Source organism: Hydra viridissima, unplaced genomic scaffold (assembly GCF_058129835.1).
Source record: "Hydra viridissima isolate aposymbiotic clone 2 unplaced genomic scaffold, HvirCarnegie_v1 scaffold_3, whole genome shotgun sequence".
In the NCBI taxonomy this organism is placed as follows: Eukaryota; Metazoa; Cnidaria; class Hydrozoa; order Anthoathecata; family Hydridae; genus Hydra; species Hydra viridissima.
Genome location: NW_028324302.1, coordinates 17,673,449 through 17,695,399, shown reverse-complemented (window position 1 = coordinate 17,695,399; position 21,951 = coordinate 17,673,449). Strand labels below are relative to the sequence as shown.

Sequence of the window (21,951 nt, the reverse complement as noted above, 5' to 3'; positions counted from 1 at the left end):
TTTTTTAAATTCAAAGAAATAACGGATTTTTATTTCTTTGAATTTTTTTATTAATAGGAGAAGTCGAATTTCTGGTTATTACTGGTCCAAATATGGGCGGGAAGTCTACCTACATTCGGCAGGTAAGCTACAAATTTTCGTGAAATAACATTTAGGCTGAAATACATCACAAATATGGGCTAGGACAGACTACAACTAAATGATTTTTAACTTCATTACAATGTATTAATTTCAGGTTGCGGTGATTAGTTTAATGGCACAAATCGGGAGTTTTGTGCCTTGCGATAGTGCTGAGATTTCCATCGTGAACAGCATTATGGCTAGAGTTGGTGCCGGCGACAGTCAGATGAAAGGAGTGTCTACATTTATGTCTGAAATGCTGGAAACTGCTTCGATATTGAACGTGAGTAGCTAGGAGATTTTTAAATATACAATAGACGTATACGAGTTTTAAGATATTAATAGATAAGTTTTTTTTGTATTTAAAATAAAAATCTGAGAACGTTCAAGAATTTTGGGCGGTACTTGGACAAAAAATCTCGTGGACAATTAATAATTTATTTTTTAAAAAAGTAAATAATATTTGAATTTTTTTTTTTTTTCTTTTTTTTAATGCAAAAAAAGGAGAAAGAACGTTGCTAAGAAAAATTTCGTTCACAAAACTTGAAAACTACCGGACCGTTGATAAACGTTTTCGCATAAAGCTTTTTCATTCAAAATACCCTAATTTTTTTTAGTTATTAACTGATTTTTTAGAAAATTGAATTGTTGAGCTTTATATTTTATTCTTTAGTTCTATTTTTTGATTTTTTTAAATTTAGTCTGCCACGAAAAACTCGTTGATAATTATTGATGAACTTGGTAGAGGTACATCAACTTATGACGGATTTGGTTTGGCTTGGGCTATATCTGAGTACGTTGATATTAAAATAGAATATTCAAAGTATCCGTTCAAAATTTGATTTGATTTTCATAATTTGTCACAATAATTTGTTAGCACTTAAGCGTAATAAAACACGTTTTGCTACAACACTCTACTGGCAATAGGCGTACTAATAATTAATAATGTATATAATTTTGCGCATTATTTCATTCTAATCTTGCACACTAGCAAGCGATATGTATATAATCTTGCGCACTAACAAGCGATATGTATATAATCTTGCACACTATTACATTATAATTTTAATACTTTTTAGGTATATTGCCACAAAAATAAATGCGTTTTGTCTTTTTGCTACCCATTTTCATGAATTGACAACTCTTGCTGATGAGATACCAACAGTTAAAAACTTCCATGTCACCGCACTAACTACAAGCGATAAGCTAACTTTATTATATAGAGTAAAACCTGGTGTGTGCGATCAAAGTTTTGGTATTCATGTGGCAGAAATTGCAGACTTTCCAAAACACGTAATCGAGTTCGCAAAACAAAAAGCTAAAGAACTTGAGGATTTCCGCAGTTTTCATGGTGGGGATTCGGACGGTATGATTTTTTTCCAGTCTAAAGTTTCTTACAAGTCTAAAATTTTATTGCTATTGCAGATAATCTCATTTCTTTTAGCGTTTTGTGATGGTTTTGCCGAAGAAGAAGTTGCTAAAAAGAGAAGAATGGACAAAAAGGTAAGTTCATTATTTATATTTTTAAGTTGTTTACTTCGGCTTTACTTAACCCCAAGATGTTCGACATCAAACAAAAATGCAATTTTATTACACGATTTAGGAAAGCGAAAAAATAGCCTCTGATCTTTTAATAAAACTCAAAGCTGTACAGACTGATAACCGCAGTGACGAAGAGATTATTGCTGATATCGATTTGATTAAAAAACAAGCAATGCTTTGTGGGAATCCATATGTCATTGATTTGTTAGGAAATTATTAGAGACCTTTGGTTTTTTTTTAAAAAAAAAAAACGATTTTTTGTATATTTTTGTACAATACTTCAGACTTCTTTTTTACTAAAGTTTACTTCTATGTTGTGTTTTTACATTTATATCTTAATGACCATAAGTCATTTTAAAAATTCATTCAATCAATTTTTGTTTAGTTTTTTTTTTTTTTTTTTCGTTAATATTAATTTTACGAAAGCCCGATAATTTCCGTATACTGATGCGTAAATATATGCTGTGAAATTAGGAGAATCAAAGTTTTGCTATCACTTCGACGAGGTACTAAAAACAACAAAGCTAAAATCATAACTTACTAAAAGCATAATTTAGTGTAATTAAAGGGGAAAAGTTAACATAGAATAACTAATCACTCTGTTCCATTCTGTTTAATCTCAGGTCTCAAATAATAAAGAGATGAGAACATCTCTTGGTACATGAATAAAAATCGGTATTAACGAAAATGTTTTTTCGATACAAGATGAATGTACGCCCCTACCCTTGTCTCTTTCTCTCCGCTCTCCCAATCACCCTTCTCATCAAATGATTTTAATGGCTCTTTACTATTAAGTAAACTAAGTTCATGAAATGTAGAAAGATCTCGATGTTAAAAACTAAACCCTATTTACTCTGGGTTTTTTTTTTTATGGTTTTCTATGTTAAAGAAATTTTCATTTTCCTTTAGCATTCTTTTTTGTTTACTTTTAGCATTCTTTTACTTCAAATTATAATTTCTTGTTCGAATTACAATTTTTTGTTCGAATTATAATTGCCTGTTCGAATTATAGTTCCCTGTTAAAATTAATTTAAATTGTTTGAATTAAGTTTTTTGTCATTTAAGGTGTTTTTCAATATAGTTAAATTTTTCGTTATTTCAAAAATTTCAAGTTTATTAGATTTGATGCGCATTAGACTGAAAATTCCGCTCGCAAAATTAAAAGCTGAGTATGAGTGAAAGACTAAACTACTTAATATTTCCATTAAGCTGCAGTTAAAAAATGAAAAAAAAAACATGCATATTATTGACCAACCTTATACAGAAGTAGTAAACCTATGGTCTAAAGGAGGAACGTTTTGATCTATGAAAAAAGGTATCAATTCTTTCGGAATTAATCACATGTTCAGTTTTACAAATTGAAAAATTTCTTTTTATGAATTACTTTAATCGATATTTAGTTTATTATTTATTAATCAAACTCAATCATCAAATTTTTTTTCCGTTTTTCTGACTGTTATTGTTTTAGTTCTTTTTCTATCTCAAAAGACAAATGAATGAATGATGAATAGTCAGTCAGTCAAATGAGATTTTTCTTTAGCTAAACTCGTTATAATATCCGGGTAGTTAATGATTCATTATAAGGGAGCTGTGTCGAGTTAAAATATAACTAGTTCAGTTTACTTATCTAGGATAAGTAAATAACTTTGAATTAATCAACAGGGGAAAAAAGATTTTTTTTTATATATATTAGAATCAATGAAATAGTTAATATTAGGGTTATATGCTAGGTATTAAGTGTATTATGAAATTAAATTAGACTTACTGTCAAGGTGAATAGTTATAATGCCTAACTAACCCTATTCTCACAATCATCGATACGGTGGAAATGTATTAAGTTATCCGAAAATTGCTTGAAAAGCCGTTAAAATATGATTACGTATAATGCAATTGAACGTTCAAACACGACAATCCATTTTGTTTCAAAGCTTTTCTACAAAAAATCATGTTCGCTTATATTATTGGCTTGGAAAGAAAGTTCTATCGCACTTGTACCATTATAAATGGATCTCATTAAAACGTGGAAGTTCTATAATCCTCTAGAATGTTTTAGCGTTTTGTTTTAATTCATCAACGGTACATTATTTTCTAGAAATTGCTACGCAACTTTGTGAGCGCGTACAGATGATTCACTTGACAAAAAACGTCAGATCAGAGATCCCATATTCGACATTGCATCTTATATGAGTTCTAGCTCGATCATACCACCGGTGAGGCCCAATATAACATATGTCAAACTCTAGGCCTAGGCAGAATTACCAAACCCACTTGTCAATGCGTATTCCAATGACTTTCAACTCAAGGATCGTCCAAAGTTGGGTCGTCCAATTGAATCTGAAGGTGCGCAAACTGGTGAAGTAGCCGCTGTTTAGCCTTCACATTTTAGAATATCTCCCAATGAATAAAGACAGTGCAGAGCTTTGATGAAGTTCGCCATCTCTAAAAGCAAATTCTTCGAGGGGCAGCCAGGTAGCTTCTACTAGGATGAAATCCATTACTTGCCTGATAAATGGAGAACTGTTGTTGATAGTAATGACAGCTATATTTTAGATTGATTGTGTTTATGCAGAGGATTGTAATAAATTAAACTATTTCGTGAAAGTTCGAAAGAACTTTCTTTCCAACCTAACATATAACAGCACGCTTACAATAATTTTTTCAGAGTATGCAGAAAGGGATACATTGACGTAAAGAATCCTGATTCATCCGCCTAAACAGCTTCAAGCAGTGCTTCAGCCATCAAAACATTTTTTTTTCTTCTCAGTTTTGAGCACATGTGGCACCATTTGATTTCTCTCATATACAGATGTTCTCAAAACATATAAAGATATTTCTCTCAAACAGTTCTCTCATATACAAATGTTCAGCATCATCGGTATCTGTTCACCCACGTTTCATCTAGAAAACCACCAATAATTAGTTGTTTTCAACGGTCCAGAATCCTACTAACACATGCAAAAACTTTAGCATTTGACGCGTATTTTTCAAAGTTTAGCTTGAAAGTCATGCGGATTTATGTTTTTTAGCATCATCTGTGGGTTTTAGCCCCAGAACTTTTTGATTGATGAGTTAATCAGTTTAAAATTTAAGTTTATTTTTCTTGCATGATATTATCACAGATATTTAAGAATTAGTTAAATTAGATAAAAACATCAATAAAACCGCCAATTTCAATGCCAGGGCTGTCAAACTTGCTAAAGCTAAGCTAACGTTTTAGACCTTAGTTACCCATGTTGTTTCAAGTATGACCCAGTCGACGGTATGTTGGTAAATTTTTGTGTGCTAATAAACTCTACTATCCTATAAATGGAACACTTTTTGAATAATAAAGTAGAATAATTGAGAATTTGATAGACACTCTAACTCTCAACGCATTATTTGAAGTTACTTTTATAACTCCAAAAAATTGCAATTTTTTTTTGAAATTTTCGTTCGTTTACTAATCGTTTAACAGGAACCGAAGCAATTATTATGCTTTTGAATCGCAGATTTGCATTTAAACTCTTTAGAAGCGTCAATAAATCAACGCCATATCTTTTCGTCATATTGTTGTAGTTAAAAAAAAAAATTTGATCAAAAATTTATATTTACATTTTCAGTTGGTCACGATAAAGCTGGAAAAGGACTATAATAAGAGAATTGATTTTGACATATTAAGCATTACGTTTAACATTAGATAATTGAAGCTAGATTTTATATCACCCACATTAAGAATATAAAACTTTAAGTGGTTTTATTTTTTATTAAGTCGTCTTGTAATAATCACACACGTGTAAATAACCACGAACATTTACAACTTTATCAGATTTTTTATTTTTTAATTTTATTCGCTATATTTAAGAAAAAGAAAATGATCACTATATTGAACACGGTATATGATGGGTAAAAGTTATTTTGGAATTTTTGATCATAATTTACATAGAAATAAATCTTTATCAAAAAAGAAATATGTTATCAATTTTTAAATGAATATAATAACTTTGAGATCGTTTCTAAATTCTCCCAACTCTTTAAAAGCTTTTAATATTTTCATTTAATAGGAAATATAAATGACAATCATCAGGCTTACGTTTTTAGTCTCAATATGTATAGAGAACGCATTACTTGTCACGAGTGGACATAATAATGTAAAACTAAAAGAATGATTTGGTTTAAAAAACCGAACTTCTCGGTTGCTAACTCTTCCTTCATATTTTAGTGGTTTAGAAAACAAAATTTTATTCACATCTTTAAAAAAGGTAACATTTTTAAAACCTTTTTTTTTTTTGTTATTCTATCGAGTTTTTTTTTTGTGCCACATTACAATGGTTTAGACATCTGGTTATTCTTGGCAAAAAAATCTAGAAAAAAGGAGTCTACTCAATATAGACATTTGTAGGATGCAGGGTTGCCGACCTGCTATTTTTTTGAATTCGGTGTCCGGTATCCACCAATCTTTAGGCAAATCATTTTAGTACCGTTATTAATGATAAATCTTTAAATTTTTACTCGCTAGCTGTAGTGTCTGCCGTAGCGGCCAGCGGTCTTTTAATACAATGCAATTTTTTCGCATAACTGCCCCTTCAAATAGGAAGCAAAAGTTCTATAACTTCCGCCCTGAAGACCAAATAGGTTAGCACCACTTTCAGGTCACCTCAAGTTGATCATAAATGGTCATCGAAGTTAACTCATCTTAAGAGCTCTTTCTATTCTTCAGGTTTCTTTTATTGCAGTTGCATAAGCAACTGGAAATGATGATGGCTGATAGCCCTATACAGTAATATAGTTTTAAGACTCGTCTTGGAAGTGTCAATGAACAACCTCCATTCTTCTGTATTGTAATTTCAGTTGTTGGTCAATATTAATCCACAAATGTTGCTTCAAACAGCAATACTACTCTCCCGTTCAAAGAATGGAATAAAACCTACCTGACGGTCACGGTATATAGAAGTGCAAACATTTCTATATCGTGCGCGTCAGAAAGATCTCTATATACTAGTCGGTTGATTCTACTGTAGTAATCTTGAGCCTAAAACCTATACTTTTTTTTTCGGAAAATTCAGATCTCTTATTAGGCTATTCAAATTTGTGCGGCTCAGTGTATGAAGATTGCAGATAAACCATGTCATGTAAGGCTGTTGGTTCATCACTAAAAGCTTCCTAAGATTTCTCCTCATTGGACTTAAAACCTGAACCCATTTTGGTGCTTTTGGAGTTGGTATTCCTTCTGCTTGAGGTACTGGACGTATTGTTAATGGAATGTTTGGATAGTGTAAAAATAATTTAGAAAAACATTTGTTAATTGGAGGCACCATACAAAAATATCAGTTGCTAACATTTCTCAATATTCTTTCAGTTATTGGTACTTCGAAAGGCATAAAAAACTTTTTCCATGCAACCATTGGACTTGTCTCAATCGATTTTAGTTACAACATACGTTTGGCGCCTGAATTTTGTCATGATCTCATGTTTTGAAACTTTTTACAATCATCAGCTGCAAATCAAAAAACAAGACGAGGGTTCTTAATATTTCTTTTTTACGCAAATATTCTTTGAACAACTTTAAAGAGTGCTTAGGGTTGTTATCTTCCTAAAATCCAAATCCTTCTCTAGCTATAAATCATACTTGTTACAATAAATAAAATAATTATTATTCGTAGAAATAAATTCACTTAATTTCAGTCCTTACGTGTTCTCTTTTTCACGTTCAGACCAGGTCTTCTTGCCCTTGTCTTTTTACTTACACATTAACTTTGTATACAGATATATAAAGCATGAGACCGTAAAATCAGCACTAATTTCGGCGTTATTATTTTGAAAATTATGAATATGCAACATTAAACTTAACATTTTCTTAGATGTTTGTAGTGCATATGTAAGCAAAGGATAACAAATATTATCGTTTAAATAAAAAAAAAAAAAAGTTGCATTGAGTTTTACCTTCAAGGGACACCCAAGGACATTATTTTAAGATTACAAAAGAGGTATCCGTGAAGTATCAGAATACTTTAATGAGAAGCGTTTTACTGTGGATTTCTTATCTAACAGTAAAACTAATTGTTTTATCAGTTCCAATCACCCTGAAACGTTCAGAGACAAAAAAATAAATTGTCAATCAGTTTACCGGATTAAGTACTGGCCTGAGAAACTCCCCCACAACTGTGTAACTATCCTAAAGTTCTTCATTATCAAATGTTAGAACCCCATGCCCTACGAGAGTGAATACAAGATGAATACAAGAGACTTATTGCTAAACTTAAAGATGAGATCAATGCCTCTGGGTCTCGTATCGAGTAATTTATTTGGATGTGTAAGAAATCTATGCAATTAATGGTATTCTTGTTTAAAATATGTAAATCTTTTGAATTTTTTTTTTTTTTGTACTGGGATTTCATTGTTGCGTAATAAATTCATTAGGTGCGGTATTTGTTGCTAAGAGTCAAAAAAACTTAGTTGTGCTATGTTTATTCTGATCTAAGGGTTCCCCACCGAGCGGTACAGAGTAAAATTTTTAAATGTATCTTCAACTGAATTGAAAAAAGGTAAATTTCAAAACAATTCAATGGATTTTTTACTTTAAGATGACGGAAAGCAGCAATGAGAATGATCTGCGTGGAATGGTTGAAAGTGCAAACGATATCTCATCAAAATGGGAAAATGAAGGTTTTAAACGACAAATTAATTTACTAGGTGCAATTGGTCTTCTTGTAGGAACAATAATTGGAAGTGGAATATTTGTGTCGCCTAGTGAAGTTGCAAAGCATTCAGGTAGCACTGGCTTACTTCTTATTGTATGGATAGGCAGTGGAATTTTAGCATTATTCTCTGCGTTATGTTACGTTGAGTTAGGTACAATGTTTCCAACATCATCAGGGTCAGACTTTGATTTTGTATATGAAGCATTTGGAGAATTACCAGCTTTTATGTCTGGATTTATTAGCGTGGTTGTTTTATCTCCGATGGCATTTGTGATGGTAACCTTGACATGTGGAAATTACATTGCATCTGCTGCCAAAATAGACCAGGAATATAGCAAGCTTATTGCTGCCATAATAATTGGTATGTGAATATCTTGCAAATATGAAAAAAAAAAAAAAACAGTAGCAACAAAATAAACTTTCAAAATTAAAAATCAAAAACATCTTTTTTTACAATTTAGGTATAATTTTTGTGTTGAATTGTACAAGTGTCCGATTGGGAACATTTGTTCAGGAGGTTTTTACGGCGGTTAAACTTTCGGCAGTAATAATGATTGCTGTGACTGGTATTGTGAAACTTGCTCAAGGTAAGATTTCCTTAAATTCTGAAATATGTTTGCCTATTATTAGTAACTATTCATAATCCACCAAATTGTGTTCTTCAAACAACCGTGCATCGTTTAAATGTTGACATTTGAATTGATTTTTGATGCAAAACTACTTGTCAAGTTTTGAAAAACAATTGCAGTTTTTTGAATGTTATAATTTTTTTTTCTTTCATAAAATAGGTCATTATCAAAATTTTAGAGAGCCTTTCAAGGATTCGCGAACAAGTATTTCAGAAATTTGCTTTGCTTTTTACGGTGGTTCTTGGGCCTACGGTGGGTATAGTAATTTACCTTCTATTGCAGCTGAACTTAAAAATCCAATTAGAGACCTTCCTCTGGCTATGTGGTTTGGAATGATAGTGGTTACTGTTTCCTATGTGACAGTTAATGCCGCCTACTTAACATTAATGACACCTTTAGAAATTGCTACTTCCAGCGCGGTAGGAGTGGTAAGTAGTTAAGATTTAAATCAAGTGATAAAAATATCTAAATGTAAAACAAGCCATGAAAATAAGTTGTTTTTCCATCATAAATAGATTTTTAGGAGATAATAACAAATTATATATTTAGACATTTGGGGATCGAGTTTATGGTCCGGTAGCTTTGATAATTCCTGTGATGGTGGCATGTTCATCGTTTGGTGCATCGAATGGCGGCATGATTGCAAGTAGCAGGTTTTTTTTTAAACAGCATCATTTCTTCATGCCACGATTAACAGTAATATTTAATAAAATCAATTAACGAATCAATTCAAGAATCAGTTAAAGAATCGAATAGAAGGTTTTTTATATTTTTTAGAATGTTGAATGCTATTGCTCGCAAAGGGCATGTGCCAAAGTTTCTATCTCTTATTCACAACACACGTCACACTCCGTCAACATCCCTTTTGTTCATAGTAAGTCTTTCTTACTTCTCACTGTTTTTTACTATTTATCGTTGGTTATTTAAATTTTTTGTACAAACTTAAGTGTTCTACACAAAACGACAAATTTATATGCAAATAGTGCATTGTATCGTGGGTTATGCTGATTCCAAAGGCATCCAACTTTGGAACATTGCTTAAATATGTCTCATTTATTAACTCGGCTATAACTGGCGCAACCGTTTTAGCTTTGCTATGGCTTCGGTATAAAAGACCAGAAATAGAGAGACCTTTCAAAGTAAATACCATTTTATTCACGTTCAAAGTTTATATTTTTTTCTTAAAATATTTAATGTCATTTAAAAATTATCAGAGTTAAAAAACTTTTTTTTTATATATATATTTTTAGGTTTTCATTGGATTGCCAATCTTGGTGTTGGTTAGTTCTGCTTATTTCACAGTAGCCCCATTTTACGACTTTCCATTACAATCAACCTATTGTTTAGCGGCAATGCTTGTTACCATTCCCATATATTTTGTTTTCGTAAAGTATAAAAAAATACCCCAGTGCTTATCTGACGGTTTAGGTGAGTCGGCATAATTTTTTTTTTTTTTTTTGAATGAATTATGTTTTGCTGTTTTTAAATAAATGACAAATTTCTGAAAATAATTGTCAAACGTAAAAATTTTGTTCAGATAAATTCGCGTTGATGTTGCAGAAAATTAATATGGATTTTCCACCAGAAGAGGTAAACCGAAAAGAATATTCAATAATAGTTGATATAGAAGAAGAGGATATTGTACATCCGAGCAACGAAGAACTAACGATAAATTCTTCAATTCATAATGGTGTAATTGAAAAAAAAGAAGACCTTGATGGGGTTCGTTAACAGATTCTCCATCTAAATCTCGATCCGCTTTAAAAATTTGGCCTTAGCAGCTGAAATACTTTAAAGCAATTTTGCCTTTAAGTTTAAACTTTAAAAAAACTTTTTTTTTGCATAAAAGTATTTATAAAACGGGAAAAGTTTACTAGTAGCAGTAATTTTTATGTTTTTTAAATTTCTCTTATAGAAAACTGCTCTAGTATATAGAAAACAGTTTAGTATATATTTAAATGTTGTAAATGAAATATGTAACAAAATCTTAAGCAAATATTGTAAATAGGATATATTATTAAAATCAAGGAAAAAATTTCTTTCTTAAAACAATTTTTAAAAAGTGTGTGTAAAACTATTTAAAAGTTGTTAAAAAGTGGACCCCATCGAGAGCTGGCATTTTTAAAAACATTTTATTCGAAAAAGGTAAAATATACATATTATATATATATATATATATATATATATATATATATATATATATATATATATATATATATATATATATATATATATATATATATATATATATATATATATATATATATATATATATTATATGTATATATATTGTAGAAATAGATGTGTTTACTTTGTTGCTATTGTTAGTCACTTTAGTGACTAACAATAGCAACAAAGTAAACTCATCTATTTCTTTCAACAAAATAAGCATCTATTTCCTTCAGATAAATTAAAATCTTTCAAACTTCCATAAACCTTTTTTTTTTCTTACTTGATTTATCTGTTTTCTAAAGTTTTGGAAGGTTTGCTCTTTGAGTAACGACACCTTATCTGCTATCAGTTTTAAGATCCCCAAAGAGTCGTCTTATAAACCACAGTTTTGCACAAAAACTACTCAAAAAACTTTTTCTCTAAATTTTTAAAATGCATTTTCATATAGAAGATAAATTCTTCCAAATATCTAAAAAAAAAACTCCTTCAATACTTTTCGCCATTAACATGTGCAAAGCCATTAAAGGGTTCAAGTTTTCAAGTGAAACCCTTCCATTAAAAAAAGCATTCATTTATGTATGCGTACCTTTCTTTATTTTCATTTTTTTTTTTTTTTTATTCTTAATTTAGTTTTTTTTTTTGTGAATATTCTTAATTAACTAATCATACCTTTTCAAAAATGATTTTACCTAATCTAAATAAATAGTTTATATAAATGTTAATTCATCAAAGGCTTAGCAATTTAAGAAAGTAGCAGAAAACCTCTTAATTAATGATAATTGGAAATTTAGAAACAAAAAATTATTTCTCATCTTCATGCAAGTTTTGTTTTAAGTTTTGATTTTACTAGTGTTTATACTTTAAATTACAGTTACCTGTAGGTACCAAACATCTACCTCTAAGTACCAAATATTTACCTGTAAGTACCAATTATTTACCTGTAAGTACCAATTATTTACCTCTAAGTACCAAACATTTATCTGTAGGTATCAAAAAATTTTAAGTATTTAGGAGATCATCTAAGGGTCTTAATCCGGCCCTGGATGTAACGCTCTATAGGATTTACAGTTACAGCAATTTCAATATTTGCATTTTACCAAAACAAGAAAATAAAGAAATAAAAATTTTTTGATAGGTCTTATTTAAAAAAATTTAGCTAAATATGGAAAAAAACCTTTTCTTCATAAATGTTTCACAAAACTATTTCTTTTCATAGATTAGATTTTCATAATTATTAGGCTAAGGTTTGTTTGATATCATAAGGAGTCTATTTTCAGATATCTATCAAAATAGTTAAATCCTGCCGGATATTATAAGAGATGCATAGGTAAGAATTGAAAAGTTAGCAAAAATCTAATTTCTTGTTGTTAAATAATGGTAGATTATTATTGATAGCATTTGATTGGTAGCTTACACTCAAAAATCATTCTACTTTAAGATCAAATGATGTAGTTTGAAATATTCCCAAAATTTTATTCGTCAAAAAAACTTCTTGAGACATGCACTAGAAAGGTGATTAGCTTCTTGAATTTTTACTGAAAAATCAAGATCAGACAAAATAGTTTAGACAACTCCATTCCAAAAAAAAACAACTTCTTTTTGACATTTCAACTAGACTGGAGCTGGAAGGAACTGGAAAACGGAAGCTGTATGATAAATTTCACCGATAACACAGGTCAACAAATTTCAAATTTTTTTAATCTTCAGAGATATGTTTACTTTTCTTATAGCATTTTTACCGCTGATACCAAATCTGCTCTCTTTTTCTTCACCAAAAGTTTTGAAGATATTCATAGTTTAAATTTTCCTTATAAAAATTATCAGTTTTAGCATTATATCAGTGTGTAGAAAAATAGTATGCTCACAAAATAACAAATAAAAAATGTTTATTTTATCTTACAAATAAAATAATATATTACATATACTTAAAATAAACAAAGTTATGCATAAACAGTTAAATATTTACATTGAATGTGAAAATATTAGTTGAAATCTTTAAGCGTTTATCTTTCTTTTATAAATACCTTTAGGAATATCTTGATAACGCTTCCAGCAATAGTCTGCCATTTTGCTCAGTTCCAAAGGTCTTGGTATCGGGTTTCCATTGTTTGAATGTCCAGGTGAAAACTTTCTCCCTGCTCGTTGCTAACTGCTCCAAGATTTTTGGCAAAAAAGTTGAAATGATGTTTCAAGGACATTCCTTCTCGAATTTTTGGGACAATAAAAATTCCTTCTTTTAGCTTTGCTTCCCTAAACTTTAGGAAACTTCGAAGCAAGATACTGAAAGCCTGAAGAGCCTTTTTTTTCCCAATGGTTAAACGGTTCCCATTGATTTTCAAGGTTCATTAAGCCAAGCTTAATATGAAGAGGGAGCAAATATATTTTTTGTGGCTCAACTAAAAGAATAAATTGGATGCTGTATTCTCCAGGAAAATAGGTTGCTCTAAGTCAGTGTTCGAATAATGTTTAACATCTCTGCTATGTTATAGACAAAGGAAGCAGCAGTGTCTCGTAAATCCAGGCTGCATTCTCATCAGTATTTCTATGACTTTGAGATCTCCACTAATGAAATGAACCAATTGAGGCTTTCGTATTTAACTGCCTTCATTAAAAATTCTGTATTTTTATAACTTTCTTTTAAATGAACTGAATGTGCAATGGGTATATTAACATTATGCAGGAAAGCTACTTTAAGAATCTTTTGGGAAGAATAGAAAAAAGACGTCAGCCAGAAGTATTGTAGGCTGGCCCATCAAAGAAAAGAGTCCAAGAATATCGTAACAGAAGCCAGAGGACCATCCATTGAAAAGTATTCTTTCAAATCAAGGTTTCTTTTTCTGTAGTATAATATCTTGACATCTCGCTCTAGTAGGTTGTTTTCTTTTAATCTAGATGCAAGAATTTCGGATTTTTCTTTAGACGGGTTCAGTCTCTAATGTGGTCATTTACCTTCTTTTGATTTAATAGTTTTCGTTCGGAATCAGTGCAAGTGCACTCTGGATCATTTGATGATGATTGAACAGGAAAATTTTCAGTATTTCCATTTTTTTCATCTTCTGAATCTGGCTGGTAATTGTGGTCCTCCAGATTATGGATAGGGGATGAAAAAAGACTCATCATGTTTTACTGGTCTTCCAGTTAAATCTAAATTAGAGTACTGTATTGGTCGTTTATTCTTAAAATAAGAAAGCCAGAGATATTTACAATAAAAAAAATAGCAGTCATCTACAAGAATTCCTGACTCACTCCAAATTATTGGAACAGCAAATGGCATGGAGAATTTCTCTCAATCCAGTTGAACAGCCTAAACACACAAAATGAATGACCCATGCTTTATTCCATACAGCTTCTTTGTGTTAGTTGTTTTTGCTCTTTCCTGGAATTTGGTAGTAAATTGGCCGCAAATGTAACATAATCTATCAGGATCATTTTTGCATTTTCGAGGCATCTTTTCAAATTTTCGTTCTTCTCATATTAAATTTACAAGGAAAACTAAGATAAAATAACATTTTATCAATCTGCAAGTCCAAATAATAATAAATATTTTCAATAAAACATAGGTTATATAAACTATTTATGAAATAATAATTTATATGAAATAATTCAAAAAATCTTGGTGATAGAAAAAAAAAGAACAAATTTGAAATCAGCAGAAAAAATGAAAAAAGATGTAAAAATATTTCGGAAGAAAGTTTTTCGTTGGTCAGTGTAATTTGAATAACAAATTTAATAAGGAATTTTTTACATTTATCTCTTTCCGCCCATGGAATTTCATATTGGGCTCACGTGAGTTATTTAACAATAAATCACAAAGTTTTTTTTTTGTTTGTTTGTTTAGAGAAAGCTAATAAGAGTATAAAAAACAAATTTCACATTTCTAACAACAGTACTTCTAGAGAAATTCACAGTGCGATAAAAAATCCTTTGTGCCAAAATTGTTTTATTGGTTTTTGTTATTAGAACAAAAATGAACATCAAGCCCCAAACTTGTATATAAGATGCTGAAATCTTAAAATCTAAATATAAAAAAATAAAATTATATCAAAAAAAAAAAAAAAATTGTCTTCGTTCTTGCAAATAAAAAATTTAACAACAGCAGAAATAATTTTTGTTTTTGTATAAATGCAACAGTTTTTCTGTTGGATGAAATAACTGGATCAGATGTACATAAGTCTTTTCGTAACATCTTCATTAACCTTCATTCTTTTAGCTTTACGCGAATCATGTACCCTAAATATTCTTTAAGCTTTATGCGCATCATGAACCCTAAATATTCTCTACTTTAAGCTTCTTGATCATCTTTACTAAACAGATCTATTAGCAAAACTAGACTTTCTATTATTTCTGGTCTATGAATTAATATCTTGTGAAGACTCTGAGGCATGTAATACCAATCGTACATGTAACACCAATCTTCTCCTGTACGAAATCAAATCGTACGAGCTTTCAGGAGAAGCTTTCAGGAGAAGAACTTTTTGCGGTTTCCATACGAAGTAAGTTAAATTTGCGGAAATTAATTTCAAATCCGTTTGATATAAAAATTAGGATTTGGTGCATCTTTAAAATTAGTTCTTTGTTTATTTCCTGTAAGTTAGGCGAATGCATCTTTATTTGAAAAAGATCTTCGCACAGTGTTACCGCCATTTGATGCTCCTAATCTTCCACTTTTCGAATAGTCAATAGCAACTCCCATTTTTTGTTAGAATGGTTTTTTGTTTTATGACTTTTTGTTGATTAACAATAGCTTTCTCTGCATCGGCAACTTGCATGAAATACTTGCATGAAAACTTGCATGAAATACTTGCATGAAATGTGAATAAGAAACTCAAAAAACTTATAAATGCATGAAGTGTAAATAACCCGTACTGCAGTTCATCCAATGATGAAGAAAGTTTTGTAACTTTTTCAATATTGTTCCTGTCTTTTTGCGAACATCCACATGTACCAAAAAATACTGGGGCTTGTTATATTTAATAAGGTAGTATGGACTTTTCCTTCTCCCATAGTAACGTAAATTGTATGCCTGACTGGAACGGACTTACTACCAATATTTCAACACAAGTTTCTACAATACCGGAGATCTCAGTAATGATTAATACAACATAAATTTTAATCTGGGACAAGATAAGTATATCAAGTTGTATCAAGGTAAGTTGTAAACAAAAACTCTTCTTCTTTTTAATTTACGGAGACCATCCACAGATACTTTCTGTTTGATGGTCTCCGTAAATTAAAACAAAAAAAGTTATGAAATGATTTGCACGAAAAAGAATGCTTTTAAGTGATTCTATGATTATGCAGTATCTTAAACAGAATTTTTTTTTTTTTCATAAAGATTTATAAATATCAAAATATTTAATCTAAAAACCAAATTGTTATTGCTTTTTCCAATAAGCATGTAACTGTAAAAAATTATTAGTATATTAAGGAAATAAAAATAGATATACTGAAGCTTACAAAAGTTTAAATTCTGTATGTATGTATGTATGTATGTATGTATGTATGTATGTATGTATGTATGTATGTATGTATGTATGTATGTATGTATGTATGTATGTATGTATGTATGTATGTATGTATGTATGTATGTATGTATGTATGTATGTATGTATGTATGTATGTATGTATGTATGTATGTATGTATGTATGTATGTATGTATGTATGTATGTATGTATGTATGTATGTATGTATGTATGTATGTATGTATGTATGTATGTATGTATGTATGTATGTATGTATGTATGTATGTATGTATGTATGTATGTATGTATGTATGTATGTATGTATGTATGTATGTATGTATGTATGTATGTATGTATGTATGTATGTATGTATGTATGTATGTATGTATGTATGTATGTATGTATGTATGTATGTATGTATGTATGTATGTATGTATAATTTGCACAACTTAGAATTTCAGTAGTTAAGAGGTAGTTAGGAAATATTCGTGTATAAATTTAAAGAGCTTTTTGTATGTTTGACTTTTGAACGAACATGAATTATTTGTTATAACTTTATTTACGGCAAAAAATGGCAAAAAATTCATGTCGCACGTTCATTTGATTTGAACAGTGGATTCACGCAAACAAAAGTTTGGAGAATCCACTGTTCGGAGGAACTAAAGGTTTATCCTTTAAAAAAAAAGATATTTTTAGATAAATAAAAGATAAAAAACAGTCTGTTACTGACATGTAAAAACGAAGGAGTACACCGACATTGGACTGTTTCATAGAATCTGAACTAAAAAATAATAATAATAATAATAATAAAAAGAACAAAAAGAATATAACTTAAAATGGGACTCAGTAAAATTAGTTTAAAATTAGATTAGGGTAAGAAAATTAATTGTTAAAAAGTGGAAAAAAGCGTAAACATCCGTCAAATTCATAGGGTAATGAAATAAATAAGTAACCAAATGAAATAACATTTTATTTGATACTTAACGTTTATTTTAATGTTTTTTTCTGGCAACGAATTTGTATCAATCATGATGACAATCTTTCAGCATGTAGTGTTGACAATGATTTTTGAGAATTTTGGCACGCTCTGTCCAACTGCAAAACAGGGAAAAAATCGTCTTTAGGTTAATCAAGAACTTTTCTGCTCGTTCTATGATTAGACACTCCGTTGAAAACTGAACAGCTCATAAATAATTTAAAAAGTTTGTTTTTATCTTTCTCAGAGCACTCCAAATAGAATATTTTAGGTTCTGAAATTCCGTCCATGACAAAATAGACCTTTTCAATAATACTCCTCATTCCTTAGAAAGAAGCACGTGGAGCTATTTTAGATTGATTTCGCTGTTTTATGTTGTTTCACTGAATTGGGTTTATCGTACCTCTTTACTGCTTCACTTTATCCATTTTTTTCAATGAAAGTTTAATATATAAATTATATTATAATATAATGTAATATAATATAGTATAAATATAATATAATACAGTATTAAATTATATTTATATATATGAATTATTATAATTAAAACATATAAATATATATATATATATATATATATATATAAATTATTGTATGAATATATATATATATATATATATATACATATATATATATATGAATTATTATATGAATATATATATATATATATATATATATATATATAAATTATTGTATGACTATATATATATATATATATATATATATATATATATATATATATATATATATATGAATTATTATATGAATATATATATATATATATATAAATTATTGTATGACTATATATATATATATATATGAATTATTATATGAATATATATATATATATATATATATATATATATATATATATATATATATATATATATATATATATATAACCAAAAATAATACTTATTTTTTAGAAACAAGAAATACTTATCAACTCATGGAAAGCAAATTACTGTTTGCAATAGTTGTTCTACTTGCAGTTACAGTTATGTTTGTTTATAAGCATTTTAAACTTCCCAAGCAAACTACTGAAGCAATAAAGAAGATTCTTTTCCCAAATAACAAGCCAATTATAATTGGGCATAGAGGTGGTCAGTTTGAAGCTCCAGAGAATACATTGATAGCTATAACAACAGCCTATAGAAATGGAGCAACTGCTGTTGAGATTGATGTTGATTTTACAAAAGATGGTGTTCCAATTCTTCATCATGATGAAACAGTTGATCGTGTTACTGGTGCAACTGGGTTTGTAAAAGAATTTATGTGGAACGATCTAAAGAAATTGAATGCTGCCTCAAAAGTTAATTATACTATAACTAAAGGTGTAAAAGAAAAAGTAGAATTTGAAGGGATTCCTCTCTTAATAGATGCAATAAAGCTTTGCATGAAATACAAGTTATCTGTAAATTTAGATGTCAAAAGTAATGCAACTGGAATAGCAATTTTTTTAAAAGATTTACTGATTAAGGTACCAGAAGCTCCTAATTTCATATTCATTACTTCTTTTATGCCTCATATTGTGTACAAAGTGCGTAAAGAATGCCCACAGTTCGGAACTGGTCTCATTTGGAGGCCTTATGTTTTATCAAGGAACTTGAATGGCAAACCCAATAAAGATCAGTCTATCATTTTAACATTAGTCCTTGATATCTTTGATTATTTTTATATGTGGTCTTTGCATTATTGGTTAATAGATTTTCTTGGTGTCTCATTAGTTTCAATGTATAAAAATTATTTGTTTGAAGATGGCAATATAGAGTATTGGAGAAAACAAGGAATTGAAGTCATTGTATGGACTGTAAACAATATAAAAGAAAAAGAGTATTTTTCAATTAAAAATGTTCCAATAATCACTGATTCATTGCTTAACAGTGAGAACTGCCCAGAGCCTATCTAATATACATTTATTATGAGTTTATATGAATTTTATATGAATCTGATATACTTTTATTATGATGTTATATGAATTTTTTGTGACTTAAATTTATTCAAATGTTAGATTTAAATAAATTTTAGTAAAAAAAAAGTAGATGGATAAGAATAATGTTATGTAATGTATTAAATATTATATACATATATATGTATGTATGTATGTATGTATGTATGTATGTATGTATGTATGTATGTATGTATGTATGTATGTATGTATGTATGTATGTATGTATGTATGTATGTATGTATGTATGTATGTATGTATGTATGTATGTATGTATGTATGTATGTATGTATGGATGCATGCATGCATGCATGGATGTATGTATGTATGTATGTATGTATGTATGTATGTATGTATGTATGTATGTATGTATGTATGTATGTATGTATGTATATATATACATATATATGTATATATATGTATATACACACACACACACACACACACACACACACACACACACATATATATATATAAAATCAATTGTCTCAATCATTTAGTAAAACTAAATTGATTTTTTGTAACTGTTATCTCATTAAAGTTCTGTAAAATCTCGTTAAAGTTCTGTAAAATTTTATTTAACATAAAAGTAGTAATGAATGCTTATCATGTCTTTTGATATGTGGTTTAGTGATCTTATGTCCTTTTAGGAAGAAACACTATTTGCTACTGAAAAGAGAATTGTGAATACATTTTTATCTTGTGAGATGTCTTTATTTGATTTCGGATTAAAAATAATGATTTAAATTATTTTTCACACAAACAGTTCTAAATATAGTGACATGACAGACTTCAAAGTTCATCTTGAAGCTATACTTGAGGAAACATTGGTGTGCTATTTATTTCATCAATTTTTTTTATTTTAAATTTCTCTTTGTTCATATATTTCAACAATTTTGTTAAGGTAATCTATTGAAGGGCATGTTGCTAAAATTGATCTTTTAACAGGTTTTTCGTGCAGTGGAAACCGCATTTTTTGGGTAATTCTTTTAAATAGTAACAGGTTTTTTTTTTATTACTATCCTTTCTTTACTTACAATTAGAGATGGGAATAAATATTTGGAAAGAAATTTTAGTTTAAGTTTTAATGTGGTATGGATTCAGTGCTTACAATTTTTTTTCACTGAAAGTTTGGTTTTTGTTCTTGTCAAAGAGAGTGAAGTTGGATGCATATTCAAGCTTTTTAATTGTTTTTTTTTTGTTGCTTCAGCATTAATAGCTTGAGTGTCATTATTTATATCAGCAATTTTTTTAGTCCATAAATAATTATTAGGACAATACAGTTGATTGTCTGAAATATAAATAATGTATTATTCAACCATTCCATTCTTTATTCTAAAGTTTCTAAAGTTTGCATGGACAATAAACCTAAGTGTTAAAGTTTAATTTTGTTTTTTTTTTGTTTGCTTATATGATTCAGTTCAGTTCAGGTTCTCAATTATCTTTTTAAAAATTTCTGTTTTTTTCTTTGAAAAATAATCATTTTGGCTCGTAAGTTTTTATTGTTGGCTTTATATTTTTTTAAAAAAAAAAGGTTTCCCATCTCTACTAACAACTAACAATGTTATATGATATAATATTAATTTTGATATAATTTATAATGCTAATAATATTATTGTTAATAACTTAAAATTAATTTTACAAAAAAAAAAAAAAAAAATCAATATTTTTTATTTTTAGTCTAATCATCTATAATGAGGATGAGGAAAATTGCAGGAAAGAATCATTTCTCAAAGCGTTCAAGCAATTATGGAATAGTATATCACAAGAGGTAATGTTAATTTTTAAAATCTTTTAAACAAAAGTTTTTAAGTTATTTTTTTCATTTCTTGTTTTTGATCAATGCAAAAAAACTGCTTTGGTTTAAGGATCAGAAAAGGATTTCTGGATGTTGCTACATCCAGAACTCCATCATTATGTATACATAGTAATTCATAATTATATATGGTAATAATAAATCTTAAATGATGATGAATAAATAGAGGGTAGATTAAAACTGACATTAAACTTTTCATTTTTCTTATCACTTAAGTCTCTTAGATAATTCACTTTTTTTTTTTGTGTGGATATTTTAGGTCCAAAATATGGAAATCATTTCTTGGTTTGTTGATTATGCAAATACTCAATACACCATCACACGAATTTCTCACATGTTTAACCTTTTAAAGTACGTTGTAGAAAATGGTGTTATTCCAGCAAGGTAAGGTTTACTCATATATCTCAATCAAAAATTAAACTGCTTTTTTTTTTAGTTACAATCCTTTTGTTTTTGTTGCAATCCTTTCCAATAAATCAATTATAAAATGGAAATATTTCACTTTTTGTACTTTGCGTGTATTGATAAAATTAAAATGGACTTATCTTACTGCTGAATGTTTTGATAAACTGTTGTAAAATGTTCAGGTTTGTTGCTAAATTTTATAA

The 21,951-nt window shown here is 29.0% G+C and overlaps 4 protein-coding genes across 13 annotated transcripts in view; all 4 read left to right on the top strand.

Annotated features, from left to right (window-relative positions):
• LOC145180344 (DNA mismatch repair protein Msh2-like) overlaps nucleotides 1–2,036 on the top strand; it is a 32,172-nt gene extending 30,136 nt beyond the window's left edge. For both annotated transcript variants that reach the window (XM_090083041.1, XM_090083042.1), the window contains 6 exons: nucleotides 58–122; nucleotides 236–403; nucleotides 822–913; nucleotides 1,200–1,486; nucleotides 1,565–1,623; nucleotides 1,724–2,036. In XM_090083041.1, coding sequence (XP_089939167.1) covers nucleotides 58–122; nucleotides 236–403; nucleotides 822–913; nucleotides 1,200–1,486; nucleotides 1,565–1,623; nucleotides 1,724–1,882 — 830 coding nt within the window. In that variant the 3' untranslated portion in view covers nucleotides 1,883–2,036. The remainder of the gene's footprint in view (nucleotides 1–57; nucleotides 123–235; nucleotides 404–821; nucleotides 914–1,199; nucleotides 1,487–1,564; nucleotides 1,624–1,723) is intronic.
• Nucleotides 2,037–2,858: 822 nt separating this feature from the next.
• Nucleotides 2,859–11,017, top strand: LOC145202453 (b(0,+)-type amino acid transporter 1-like). 3 transcript variants are annotated; one of them, XM_090083040.1, is made up of 9 exons: nucleotides 2,859–2,977; nucleotides 8,223–8,700; nucleotides 8,801–8,926; nucleotides 9,128–9,396; nucleotides 9,518–9,621; nucleotides 9,746–9,842; nucleotides 9,952–10,107; nucleotides 10,219–10,396; nucleotides 10,506–11,017. In XM_090083040.1, exons 2-9 carry the CDS (start codon nucleotides 8,223–8,225, stop codon nucleotides 10,697–10,699), a joined length of 1,602 nt encoding a protein of 533 aa, XP_089939166.1. In that variant the 5' UTR covers nucleotides 2,859–2,977; the 3' UTR covers nucleotides 10,700–11,017. The 3 variants fall into 3 exon arrangements, 2 of the variants coding, with proteins under 2 accessions (XP_089939166.1, XP_089939165.1); XR_016451110.1 differs by lacking the exon at nucleotides 2,859–2,977 and adding an exon at nucleotides 5,732–5,900 and having other exon boundaries at nucleotides 10,058–10,107; XM_090083039.1 differs by lacking the exon at nucleotides 2,859–2,977 and adding an exon at nucleotides 5,732–5,900.
• A 6,584-nt stretch (nucleotides 11,018–17,601) lies between these two features.
• On the top strand, nucleotides 17,602–19,626 carry LOC149891247 (glycerophosphodiester phosphodiesterase 1-like). The gene is made up of 2 exons (XM_090081412.1): nucleotides 17,602–17,727; nucleotides 18,506–19,626. Exon 2 carries the CDS (start codon nucleotides 18,529–18,531, stop codon nucleotides 19,486–19,488), a length of 960 nt encoding a protein of 319 aa, XP_089937538.1. The 5' UTR covers nucleotides 17,602–17,727; nucleotides 18,506–18,528; the 3' UTR covers nucleotides 19,489–19,626.
• A 460-nt stretch (nucleotides 19,627–20,086) lies between these two features.
• LOC145180593 (mediator of RNA polymerase II transcription subunit 23-like) overlaps nucleotides 20,087–21,951 on the top strand; it is a 37,800-nt gene continuing 35,935 nt past the window's right edge. For 5 of the 7 annotated variants that reach the window (XR_016450619.1, XM_090081407.1, XM_090081408.1 and 2 more), the window contains exons 1-4: nucleotides 20,269–20,357; nucleotides 20,476–20,507; nucleotides 21,208–21,298; nucleotides 21,603–21,727. Coding sequence is in view for 6 of the 7 variants with exons in the window: in XM_090081407.1 (XP_089937533.1) it covers nucleotides 20,310–20,357; nucleotides 20,476–20,507; nucleotides 21,208–21,298; nucleotides 21,603–21,727 (296 nt within the window). In the remaining variant the exon portion in view is untranslated. Of the gene's footprint in view, nucleotides 20,230–20,268; nucleotides 20,358–20,431; nucleotides 20,508–21,207; nucleotides 21,299–21,602; nucleotides 21,728–21,951 lie in introns of those variants that run through there. The other 2 variants (XM_090081409.1, XM_090081410.1) reach the window with 2 other exon arrangements.

Excerpts from the sequence above, each read along its gene's own strand:
- LOC145202453 (XM_090083040.1), top strand. The coding sequence starts at position 8,223 with ATGACGGAAAGCAGCAATGAGAATGATCTGCGTGGAATGGTTGAAAGT. Across the intron at positions 9,843-9,951 it reads CAACATCCCTTTTGTTCATA|TGCATTGTATCGTGGGTTAT; the intron begins GTAAGTCTTTCT and ends ATATGCAAATAG. Across the intron at positions 10,397-10,505 it reads GTGCTTATCTGACGGTTTAG|ATAAATTCGCGTTGATGTTG; the intron begins GTGAGTCGGCAT and ends AATTTTGTTCAG.
- LOC149891247 (XM_090081412.1), top strand. The coding sequence starts at position 18,529 with ATGGAAAGCAAATTACTGTTTGCAATAGTTGTTCTACTTGCAGTTACA.